The sequence below is a fragment of the Ananas comosus genome, linkage group 11 (genome assembly GCF_001540865.1).
Source record: "Ananas comosus cultivar F153 linkage group 11, ASM154086v1, whole genome shotgun sequence".
Taxonomy (NCBI): domain Eukaryota; kingdom Viridiplantae; phylum Streptophyta; class Magnoliopsida; order Poales; family Bromeliaceae; genus Ananas; species Ananas comosus.
Genome location: NC_033631.1, coordinates 7108473 through 7121433, shown reverse-complemented (window position 1 = coordinate 7121433; position 12961 = coordinate 7108473). Strand labels below are relative to the sequence as shown.

Genomic DNA, 12961 nt, shown 5'->3' with positions numbered 1-12961 from the left:
AATTCTATACACTCAAATTGTAAATAAACACACGCCAATTAAAATGCAACAAAAACCACCATTCTTACAAATATCAGTTAAATAAGGTGAAAAAACAAGTTTAAACCTTTGCTGCAATTAAGACAATAATGTTTCTCTGATCGAGATAAGTACATATGCAACCTTTGAAAGTTATCAAGTTATATACATGTAGCCCCCGAAAGTTATTGTAGTGTCCCTAATGTTTGGCTGTTTGTGAGACTTCAGCATCTGTGACTTGTTAACACGTCTGGTGGTTGCCGGGACAAGTCGGAATCGTTTTGGCGCGAATTGGATGCAAAGCAGACTCAGCGCAGTGTGAGAGTGGAATTCTGACACTGAAATCTGTAAAGTGCAGGATTTCAGTATTCAGTACCGGTATCTCGGAGGAGTACAGGTATCCCAGAGGGATTACAGAACTGAATGTTCTCGGGTTTGCGCAGTTTGATGCTGAGTACCGGTACCTGTTGGTGAGTATCGGTTCTAGAACTAAGTACCGGTACTGTATCGGGCTAGTACCGGTACCCAGCGAGCGAGGTTGCAGAATGAGGGCCGAGTACCGGTATCCAAGTTGAGTACCGGTACTCCAGGTAGCAAAGTGAGTTGGTAAGGAGCCTTTTGGCCATTTTGCTGTGTCGTTCATTCCAACAGACTCTAACTTATTTATATGTGTTGGAAGCTTGGAGAAGCACAGATAGCTTCTCCTCTCTTTCTCTAGCTTCTTTCCTCATCTCATTGGGAACTTGAGGAACGAGCTGATGTTCCTTCTCATCATTTGGAGGTTCGTTCGTGTGCCGTGGTTGTTTCCAGTGGAACCCGTTTGAGGTCGAGCTAGCGTAGGATTTCTCCTATCGACTTCTAGCCGATCTTGGACGAGCGTTCGAGGTGGGTTAATATTTACCGAAATCATCGGATTTCCTTCTAAGTCATAGAGTTCTCAGCATGTATTTCTTGGTTGTTCATCATGTTTAGTAGCTCGAATTCATCAATTTGTATATCTTTTATGAAATCTGAATTTGGAGCCTTAATTTTAGAAGATTTGTTACATGTTGAACTGAGATTTGACTTAGAAGAAAACTCGTTAAACCTACACTGTCACTTTTCGAAAAGTTAATCGAATTAGCTTCGGAGCTGTTGTTCTTTTGTATCACCGCTGTTAGTGCGTAATGGATACTCAGATTAGTGTAGCTTGAGTTTACGCTCGTGCTGGGAGGCCGAGCTCGTTTTACAGTAGTGTTTGGACTGTTCCTTACTGTCGGGTACCGTCGAGCTTGACAGTGAACCCAGATGTTTAGAGCTTGTTTCAGATTGTACCGAGGGCACTTGAGTTTTGGTTATTAGACCAGTTGACCCATTTGCATTGACTATAGCTTGTGTAAGCCTGATTGAGCTCGACAGAGACACGCTTGTATACTCGGTTGGGTCGCGCCCATGGGTGCCGCTTCGGAGTGAGGCTTACTTGCATTGATGTCACAGCAGTCCTGTTTGGACAGTTTACTTGGACCGGCCACCCCAGTGGGTGGTGCGCGGTGTAGCTTGGATACAGGCTGAGCGGGTCCGTTTGGGCAGCCCTTGTGAGATTAGGTCAGTGTAATGCATGTCTATGTCTACAAATAGCCTGTGTTGGTTAGCGATAGTATAGTGGCATATAACTGTAGAGTCCTTTCCAGCTTCCCTTACTATCCTTTGCATATTTTTACTGTAAACTTAGTGGGTGGGCCATTGAGATCGGTGGCGGTACCCACTGAAAACTACTTTGTTTTGCAGTAGTTCTCACACCCAGTTGTTGCCACCCTTTTTACAGAGCCGTCCGCTGCTACTGCTGTTGTGGATTCTGACCGAGGCAAGCGAGTCGCTAGCTAGAGTCGTTCCTTCCCTGGTCGTTTGCTAGATGAGCACACTTCAGAGGTAGTTTTAAGGTTTTTATGTACATACCGTTATATTGTTGTACTCGCTGGGGCGAGGTTGTTTCGTGGCTTTTGTACGTACAGTGAACCCTTTATGTTTTATATATACATATTTTAGTTTAGCAGCTCTTTACTTTGGTTGTAGCTCCTATTTATTTTGCAGGTACAGCTATCGCTTCGTATACACGAAAAATTTCTATATATACGGCGGGTCTGTTGACGTGCCAAAAAAAAATATGGTAATTCGGGGCAGTACTGACAAGCCATTCTCTGCAGGACTTTGGGCCTTTAGGTCCGGGCTGTGTTAGCTCGGCCGGCAAGGCCTTGTGAGCCGTGTTTGTGTCTCTCCTCGGCGTGACACGGCTGACCTGGTTCGGCCCGATCCGTGTCGGACTGTCGGGCCCAAAGGGTACGCTCAGTATGGCCCGAAAGTACCGGCCAGGCCGGGCGGCACTGTGCTACAGCCCGGCCGGACGCCATGCCAGGTCGGGCGGCCGACGGGCCTCTCGGCCCATTTAACATCCCGATATCTACCCCTTCTGCCACGCTCGACTGTCCGGCTTATAAAACCTCCCGTCCCTTCTTCCCACCTCTACGCCCGCTCAAATAAACTAAAAAAAGACGCCGAGCCGACGGGCGGCGGCAGCATCATCACCAGCAGCAGCAACTGCTCCCGAGTCTCCAAACCGCTACCGAAAAACAAAGCCACGGAAGTGATGGTAGGCCAGAACGGCCTCAAGCTCGCAGTCCACCTCATCACCGCCCACTTAGGCGACCTCGTCGCTGTAATCCCTCCCCTCCTCTTCATCGCCGTCTTCTCTCAAACCCTAACCTACTCCTCTCACCCTTTCCTCCCCACCGCAGAAGGTATGCAGCTGCCTCCTCCACCGCGGCGCGCTCTCCCTCCAAGAAGTCGTCCGCTTCACAAAGCTCTCCATCTCCCAGGCCAAGAACTGCCTCCTCGTCCTCATCCAGCACAACTGCGTCCAGGCCTTCTCCGTCCTCCTACCAGGTCCCGCCCCCCCTCCAAAACCCTAGTTCCTCCAACTTCACAGAAAAGAAAAAGGAATTAGGGCTTGATGGTTTTTGGTGGTTTGATGTGTTTGATAGGGAGCACGACGAAGACGATGACTCAATACATCGCCCTCTTCGACAACATCCTCCACCGGATGCGCTTCCCCAAGTTCCTCATGGTCGTGAAGTACGACTTGGGTCATGAGGTCGGTGATCGGTATTCGCTTTGCGTTGTCTAATTGTTGCCCTTGTCGGTCGGTTCTTTGATGATAACTTGTGGGTGTGGGAGTTTATTTTGTGATCGCTATCGTGGAGACTGATGTAAGTTGATCATAATCATGATATTTCAGGATGGGTGCTTTTCACTCGCTAGGTAATTTGTGATGCTTCGGATAAGATGATATAGAAGATACGTGAATTGTGTTGTCCATAAAGTAATAAACCAATTATCACATTCTTTCTTGAGTACATAGAAGAGATATTCTGAACAGTATTTAGTTTCTCTGGTTCAAGAATATTTGAATAGGACGAACCGGCCTCCAGCTTCAGAACAAAACAATTAGAGTGAGGCTTGGTCAGCTGATACGCGTATTATGCATATGGGAGATCTTCCCATTGAGAAGATCCATCGACCTGAATAACTAAAGAAAATAGATAGAATGTGTATTATGCATATGGGAGATCTTCCCATTTAGAAGATCCATTAACCTTTGGCAAAGAGAAAAATCTCTATCTTCTTTCTTCTTTTTTTTTTTAGCTTATTCTAATATTTTCTTTATTTACTTAGTTAAATCAAGATATTCATGCATCCAAACATGCCCTTTTTTACTCAAGAAGCTTGCAGCATTATGGTTGATAAGGGTATGATCAAACGTCTAGGAAGGCATACTATATTTGGCTTCCAAGTCATTTTCCGCCCGGAATAAGTTAAATTACCTTGTAGGTGAAATATGCGATCCTAAGGAATCATGGTGCCAAGACCTTCTGAGGTGCTAAAACCCTACAATGCAATCGCTAAAGAAAAATCCTCGTAGTGCACATATTATCAGGGGATAAATTGTTCTGACATTGTTCCTATTGGGCTTGGTCTGCACTAGTGGCTCTCATGTTCACATTTTCAAAAGCCCAAAAGCTTGTTAACTCTTATGCTTGCAATGGCAGAGATTAGATTTTCTTTTTTCCTAACCTTTGTGCGACCAAAATCAAAAGTAAATTACATTACTCTTGATTAATTGTACATCTTTAAGATAGAGAGCCATCTGATTTCTTATGACTATGTAGTCGGTCTGCCTGTGAAAACTTGTGTGCTGATTGCAGGGTGAGGTTCTTCTCGAGGGATTGCTTCAAAATGGTAGGCTAACTTTTGACCAGCTTGTGGAGCGAACGCTCTCAAAAACAACCGAAGGTCTGAACTTATTGTTCTCTATGGAATCATCATTATCTAGTAGTTTTAATTTATCCTTAAGTTTTGGCTCCTTTCAAATATACAGCCAACCCAATGAGTCTAGTTTATAATAATAAATCTTGCTTGCGACTATCATGACAATCATGCCTTTCTTAGCCAGTGCATCTATAAGAGAAGAGATGCGTGCAAACTTCAACAATCTTGTGCATTCACATTATGTGGAGCGCTGTCCAAAGCCAGAGCCCTTTGTTGGACCAGATTCAGAAGATCAATCAACATTTGCAAGAAAACGTCGTGCCAAGGTAAGTTAAATGTGTCAAAACCTGTATGTTACAATAATATAATGCAGCTGTAAATACCAACCGTCTCTAGTGCAAGTGGCAAAGGGCTTGATGGTTGGTTTTCGAGGTCCCAAGTTCGAATTCTTATTGATTCACATTTTCAGTTAAGTTTATTTTTAAAAGAAATAAATGAAGCGGATAGCATGCTATCTTTCTCTCTCAAAAAAAAATAATGCAGCTGTAAATTGGAAATTATTAATTTTGACTTACAATACCACCATGTGATGTTATTTACCTTATTATTTTCTTGACCTCTAGTTCTTATTGCTTCATTAAGGGTACTATTGATTCACATTGTGCTATTTTAATGTGCTTTCAAGTAACTATTAACACCAACTTAATTGTCATTTCAAAATGCTTATTTGGGGATAACATTTATTTCTGCAATGCAGATTAATGCTTTTAGCATAAATGGTCTTTTTGACAATTAGTCTTTGGTAAATAAGCATGAGTTTCTTTAAGATTATAAATGAAAGAATTAAATAATATGACTAGAAGGAGTTGAACAATTAGCTCTCAACATGATGATAAGACTCTTTGACGGGTATTTTTACATGGCTTAACTTACATGCCTGGCTGTATTGCTCTGACACGTTAGTACCTTAGAGATCAGATAACCCTTAGGTTTACTTTTGGAATAGGTATATGATGGGAAGTGTACTGCAATAATTTGACTTATTTACTGATGACTTTATTGATTTTTGTGATGGGAATGTGTTACCAACTTGCAAATATAAGATATCACTGTGTTGCAGATAATAACCAAGCATATACTTAAGGATATAACATGACTCCAGCAATACATATATAGGATTGTTTTTAGCATAAATGACAGCTATATAAGCTATATGATCTGTATTGCATTGATGCATTAGTGCTTACCATATATTCAATCTTGTCATGCAAGACTCTTTAGAATACTTTATTTTGGTTTTGATCAACAACATTATTCACGCTTTTTCTAGTTGGTTTTGACATATTGGAGCTGATAAGTCGATTTATATTGCAGACTGTGCCAATCTTATCTCTGGAACAACAAGTAATGGTGGCTGCAACTCTTTCTAATGGTGAAAGATTTTCTGAAATTTCTAACGGTGGTAAAATGACAGTAGATACAGTTGTTGCAGATCACCATGTTGCTACTTTTTCTGGTGAGAAGGTTGGTGCTTTTAGCAACATAAACATGATTACTTTTGACATATTTGATCCTTATTCAAATAACTTCTTCTATTACTGAATAATGAGCCTCTGAATGGTGTTTTTGCTTCCTAAAGTTTTTGTTCCTTCTGTTCTGAAGTTCTGTGCAACACTAGTAATTTGCTGTGTCACGTTCTTTCTTTTTAAATTATCTGTTACTCATCAAATTAAATCCTTTTCATATTAATAAATGAGATGAAGCTGCAGCATTTGGTTGCTATGATAGATTTGCCTGTCAAAGAGATCAAATGTGATAAGTCGAATAATATAACTGGTCCATTAAGGAATCAAATTTGATCAAAAACTAGTTTAGCCTATACTCCGGAGCTAACCTTTTTGTCAGATGGCTCGGATCCTTTTCTAACTAAAATGCATGACCATTTCAGTTTCTAGTTGATTTTTGTGCATAGTTATGGATTGGCACCAACCTTTTTGTGTAGGAGTTTTTGGCTAAATTTCGAACTATTGTTCTGATGAACTTAAAAGAATTTTCTCCAAAGAAACAACAACGAAAGGATTAGGTTTTCAATCGAATCAAACTGAAGATCAGGGATTCCATATGGACTATTAATTTGCATGGCCATTGTATGTTTTTGCCTTCTCGAAATCTTACATGTGCAATAAATTTCTGGTTGCATAATTACTCCACGACCTATTGCTAGAATTTTTTTTGATTTATGTAGCCAAGTTATTAATAGAACTATTGATTTAGTAAGTATTGGCAAATGTTGTCATTATGAATGCGAGTATTCACAATCATACATCCTTCCTTGTACTAGTTCATCCTTCCTTGTACTACTTGTTATCTTTATTTGGTTATTGAGTTTATGCTTGTGCATATTTTAGTTATAAGCTGTACATAGCGAAATTGCTGATTTGTTATATAGCTAGGTTGGGGTGCTATTAATAGCATGAAAGCCTTGGTGCTATATGTTCAGGTATTTGATTCGACGATGAACACTTTTAAACATGATCTATAGTATTTGATTCTCTTAGGGACCAAATTTGTGATTTCTTCATCATTTACCTAGTGATCAAGTGGCCCAGAAATTGGCAATTTTAACGGCCTATATGAGGTGCTTTCTTGTTTAACGCTGTAGGACAATCCAATCAGTTGAAGTTTTGATTGAAATTTCTTTTAACAATCCAGATCAAGATCTCGACAGTGGTGATCATGGTGACGATAATGTGCTGGATTTTTTTTTTTTTTAATTTGTGGGTTTATTTATTTTATTTAGGATGCTTGGAGAGAGTGGGGGACCCATCTGACCTATGGCAAGGAGGAAACCAAAGGCTTAAAAAAAATCTGCCTATGGGTTTTGAATAGGTGATTCCCGCACTAATGGGTTGTCATTTCCTCACTCATTTTATGGCCACTTGATGAACTAAAAAATGATTTTCCAACAATATGAAATTTGGTTCCCACTAAGTTTAAATTTTCTAGATGATAGTTTGATCGAGTCCATCATCAATTCAGACCCTCTATCATTGAAAACAACTCCTATAATATCATCCTTATTCAACCCCTATTATATTGACAATAAAACCGGTATATTGGATAAAATGTGATACCAGCTGCAAATGGATCATTTGTGATTAACTTCCTAATAATTATGGTTCTGGCCTTCCACACTTTCACATTTCGGTGGCATCTGTTTGTGACTTCATCTATAAAGATAATTCATAAAGGATATTGTATTCAATTTTTCTATCAAAAATGCCATTATTATCTTGTACCTTTAGGTTAGGTTTTTTTCATATCTAGGCATAATAAAGTTCTTCTAAAGGTGAAGAAAATTTGGTGCTTACTTAAATCAATTTCCATGGAGGATATATTTAACATTTCATATACTAATGATTTATAACACTTAGGAAATAGTGTAATAATCTTTTACAATGTTGGGTCCAGTTGTCCGTTATTTTGCCAATCTAAGTGGGTTTTTGGTTTCCTAGTAAAGTGATGTTGTAGACAATGCAAATGTATGCCGTCTTTTGCAAACTTTGCTACAAGTACAGACTCTTGGGCTGTTAGTTTGAAAGATTGAAAGCTGGATTGTTAAGCATCCTTCACCTATCATTTGCAATAACATTACTTGGTGGCTTTTGTGTTTCCTTGGATTCATTCCTCAAATGCATAGCTGTGCTTGTGCTTGCTCCCACTTTACATGATTTATAACTTTTACCTTAAATTAATAAAATATGAAATCCTATCAGTAATGCATTCTAGTAAAGGATTTAAGTGTCGTGCCATAGGATCGCGCCAAGCATTTGCTGACACGGTATAACACGGTGCGTGTTGTATTGTGCCGATTTGTGCTATTCACTAAAATACCTGTGTGCTGACACACTATGGCGTGAGATATTTATTTTCTTTGGCACCAAAATATTTATTTGCTTATTATATTTATTTATTAATTTTTTTGCACTTTATTGATGTAGGTACTAGCTAATTTCAAAGAAAACATGGCTTGAGCTGTGCTATTGTCATAGGCAAGGATTTAAGTGCCGGCCGTGTCGGTGCGGCACGTACTGTGCCACCAAGAAAGGGGCACGGTACAGGGGGGGTCTTGGACCCACCCTCCGTGCCGCGGCACGCGGGGCCGTGCTGCACGAGACAGAGCGGCACGGTGATGCGTATCGCGGATGGCGCTGTGCAAATTTTTTTTTTTCTTTTTGTTTTTTTTTTGTTTTATTTTTTGGGGTACCCGAAGCATTCTGGATACCCTACAACCCCAAAAAATATTGCAAATCGAAGATTGATTTATTAGGCAAGTCACAAAAATTATAATTAAATTTTTTTTTTGTTTATCAATATAGGGCAAATTTTTAATTTACATATCCAATGGTCCAAGGTTTAAAGTGCCGTGGCACGGGGGCGTGCCACTGTCTGCCTGGCACGGTACGGCACCGGCACGCTTCCGTGCCGACACATGGTACGTTTACGTGCCGATGGATACGCATGACCTCCTACTGGCACACTTTGGCACGGACTTATTTTAGTTTTTTTAGTTGTAATAAACTCTTATAATATTATTTTGAAAGATTTATTCAAATAATTATGAATATTTGCTATGTATAGCTTACTATACTCATCAATTAACATACTTGTAAGCTTTCTTGTATGTAAAGTACAACTATATCTGATGTAGAATAGAAATTTTTACATGTTAGAGTTTTTAAAATGCAAAGACATCTTTTTTTTCCTTTTTTCTTTTGACCATATTACAGTCTTTCTTTTATAAACTACAAAAAAATAATTTTAAAATAATTTTTAAAAATTATTTTTTAATTAATTTTTTCAAAAAATTAGTAGATCTATCAAAAAAATTAAGCAATAAATTATATGACAAATAAATTAAATAAATTTAAGTATCAATTAATTTAATTTAACTTTTAATTTTACCAGTATTTTCAATCTTTTAATGCAAAAATAAAATTTTATGTTTGATGTGTCTTAAAATTTATTTATTGAGTTCGATTTTGTTTCCCTAATTTGGCAAAAGTTTCGCGGTGCGACAAATTTTGATAAAATAATTTGTGAAGAAAAAATGAATGTTTGTGGTGAAAGCGGAGGGATTGGAACTCATAGGAGTCGTATCATGCGATATCTTGTCGGTACAGTACAACATAGTGGGCATGGCCAGTGTCTATAGGTACTTAAATCCTTGGTTCTGAATTTTGATGGTATTTCTAACCATATATAAAGGGAAATCTTTAGTGAGGATTAGGGGTGTCAACAAGCGGTACACAAGCGAGCTGGGGCCGGCTCGTTAAAATATCGAGCCAAAAAATTCAGTTCGTGTTCGGCTTGTTAATAAACGAGCCGAATACGAGCTGGCTCAGGAACAACAAGTTAAAAGATTAGAAAGGATATATATAGGAAATAAATTTTTAAGATCTTACCCAGTATACTTTGATCTAATGGTTGAAACTTTACACATAAATGGACCTTTTTATAATTGAGTTGGAATTTATATTTAGGTTGGGATAAAAATCAAATAATAATCTGTATTATATATATAATTATTTATTTATATATATAAATATAAATTATATAAATTATATAAATATAAAATATATGTATCTGAGTTGTTATTGAGCCGAACATGAGCGAGCTGAGCCCAGCTCATGTTCGGCTCGTTTATTAAACGAGCTAACAAATTCAGCTCGTGTTTGGCTCGTTTACTAAACGAGTGATTTGATGTCTAGCTCATTTCGAGCCGAACACGAGCTTGCTCGCGCATAACGAGCTGGATTGCCACACCCTAGTGAGGATTACTGATTTTTTTTTGGCTTTTTTTTTTTTTTTGTGATTTAAGACTCTTAGACTGAAGATAAAGTAATTGTTGAGCTGTTATATACTGCTATAACTTTTTCCTTTGACACAATTTAGGACGCTCTGTCTGTTATTAAGGTAAGTTGGTTCTCAAGATCTTCTAAAGATTGTTCTATTTGATTCCAGCAACGTTTTGATTTTAATTTTCTTTCTGGCTTTTGTGGTAACCCATGAGTTGACTTTGACAAGTATTAAATTTTCGTGTGGATAACTTATGTGAGAGTTCTGTTGGGTAGCCTGTGGAGGTATTTGATAGGAAACGACTGTCTTGATCTGGATGCTTGCAATACATTGTAGTTCTTACAGATGTTTTTGGATTAAGGGTGTATTTTATGCCTATCACTAATTATTAATCTTTAACTTTTCTATTATTTATGGAGACTAGGCAGCTGAATCCTATCCCTTTGTCCCCTCTTCTGGTTAACAGAATCTAATATGGCAGTAGATGCTTTTGAAATCCTAAATTTTAATTTCTACCTAAGCTGATAATGGTTTATGTTTTGTGCTAGTGTCTTCTTCTCTTTGTTACCTTAATTTTCTACATTTTTAATGAGTAACATAGTCTTTTGTTGTTTCTTCAATAAATTGTTATTATGGCTGCAATACTTTAACAGCGCAAGTTCGAGGCTTTAGAGATGGATCAAGAGCTTCAATCTGCAATTACCGAGAATGAAGTCCTTTGGCGGGCAAACTATGAGAAGTTTATACAATGTCTGAAGAAAAAGGTAGAAGTCCTGAACTTCTTAAAATTGTGGCTGCAAAAAATACATTCACATTGTTTTGTACTAGTCTGTTGAAGTTTGTAATCTCTTTTTGTTATGGCTTTATATTCTCTTTACTTTCAATTACGAAATCCTTTGATCTCAACCTTACTTTTTCCATCCATGTGGAAGACCCAATGATTTTTGTCTAGTTACAGGGATATGCTAAGCATATTCTCTTAATTGCAGCAGCACGTGGTGAGGTTGATAATAGGCTTTCAACTTCTTTTAGCTAACTCTTTGACTTAATTTTTTTACCTACTATGCACATTTCTAGAAATAAAATGAAGCAGAATGAAGGGAAAAAAAAGCATACAGTTTGTTTAACTAGCTAATCTGAGGGGGCATTTGAATAGAGAAGTAATTGGAAGTGTTTGGTTAATAGAACCTTATACAATTGCGATGTATTAGTTTTTCCTAATTTTGATATGTTCCTTATATCCTCCATAGAGGAGAATAATTTGGCAGTGGAAGGGATCAGAGTTTCTCACATTGAGGAGGTAATAAGTATTTGGAATAAGGATGAACACTGTGTATGCAAAAAATGCTATATAATATGTGTCTGTCCTGATTTCTGCAGTGTTGGAATCTAAAGAAATCAAGATAAAACGAAAAAAATATCGTTGACACTGATGCCAAATGTAGGGTAATGGTCTACTAAGTTTTCTAATTTACTTAATGTGCATGTGATTACATTTGTTATTCCAGAAGAAAGAAGAATATATATTTTGAGTGATAAAATACTCCGAGAGCATTGGTAATAGTCTCTGATGATGGCAGTTGGTTAGTAGGAATAGTCGAATTACCTTTCTAACTATGAAGTAATATGCAGTGTTGGGTATTATAATCGAAATTCAAACTTTTGTTTTCCCTTTGTATATTAGTTGTATCTAATGCTTTATACAAAACTGACTCTGTTATCTCAGGTCTGACGGCCTAAGGTATTTATAATGCAATTTCCTCAAAACAAATTTTTAATAACCTTTTAGATTTTTTATACAAATCCTATGGTTTACATTCTGATTTTAGGGCCTCTATGGTTCAAATGTACAATTGTCTAAAAAGTGTGTAAATTACACCAATATCGACGATCAAGGACTCGCAACTATTTACATTTTATTAAGAGGGCCTGTCTCAGCTTAATGACATTTCTTGGCCCTTTTGTTAAATTTGCTCTTTGCCATCCTATAGAGTTACAGTGCACTTCCATTTTATAGTTTGTTGGCAATGCAAGTGTTGGAATTGTGCCAATACAATTCCATTCATAGTCCTTTAATACAAAGTATTTTGCCCAAAATCCTATTGACTGCTTACTAGTGGCTTTCTACCTTTTGGGTAAAGATTAACTTTTCTTTTTCTTTTTCATTTTCTTTTTTCCTCCTCTTTGGTGGTGTTTTGGGGATGGGCGGTAGGGTTATGCAATGAGAAGTTCTTAGTGTACTAGCACCTAGCACTTCGTTTCTTTCAATTTTTTGAGCTTTTTATTACATTTATATACTTGTTAACTTTTAGTATGCTTTTCGTATACTTTGTAACCTTTCTTCTATTTATAGGCTTGCGTTTTAAATGTGAGATCAAGGCTGGGTCTTGATGCTAGTACCATTTTGGAAGCAATGATTGAGACTATTGATCAGGAGAATGTTGAGAATAAAAACACAGGTAACATCCCATAAGTTAGGTTTGTACTTGCTAAATACTGGCGGGAATTCTGGGAAATTTAGTATGTACTAAATTGTTAGATTTATTAGAAACAACCTACTAGTTCTCATCCTAATTGTCATGTCCTATCCTTAGCTAAGTGGCATTGTGAAAAATCACATGTTTTCTTATCAATAAAGCATCCAAAAGCTTTTCAAATCTGGGAACATGTTTGCTACTCTGCTCGAAGTTTTCAAGCACAAACTAATTATATATCACTTGTTGATATTTTATGATGCAACCTTGATCATAACTACTTTTGTCACTATGTTTTGTGTTTTTCT

General features: G+C 37.7%; 1 protein-coding gene across 1 annotated transcript in view; it reads left to right on the top strand.

Moving 5' to 3' along the window:
* Positions 2503–12961, top strand: part of LOC109717495 (DNA-directed RNA polymerase III subunit RPC3) — a 31418-nt gene continuing 20959 nt past the window's right edge. Inside the window, exons 1-8 of the mRNA XM_020243316.1 lie at positions 2503–2710; positions 2790–2937; positions 3036–3145; positions 4257–4344; positions 4501–4646; positions 5695–5844; positions 10833–10943; positions 12533–12638. Coding sequence (XP_020098905.1) covers positions 2642–2710; positions 2790–2937; positions 3036–3145; positions 4257–4344; positions 4501–4646; positions 5695–5844; positions 10833–10943; positions 12533–12638 — 928 coding nt within the window. The 5' untranslated portion in view covers positions 2503–2641. The remainder of the gene's footprint in view (positions 2711–2789; positions 2938–3035; positions 3146–4256; positions 4345–4500; positions 4647–5694; positions 5845–10832; positions 10944–12532; positions 12639–12961) is intronic.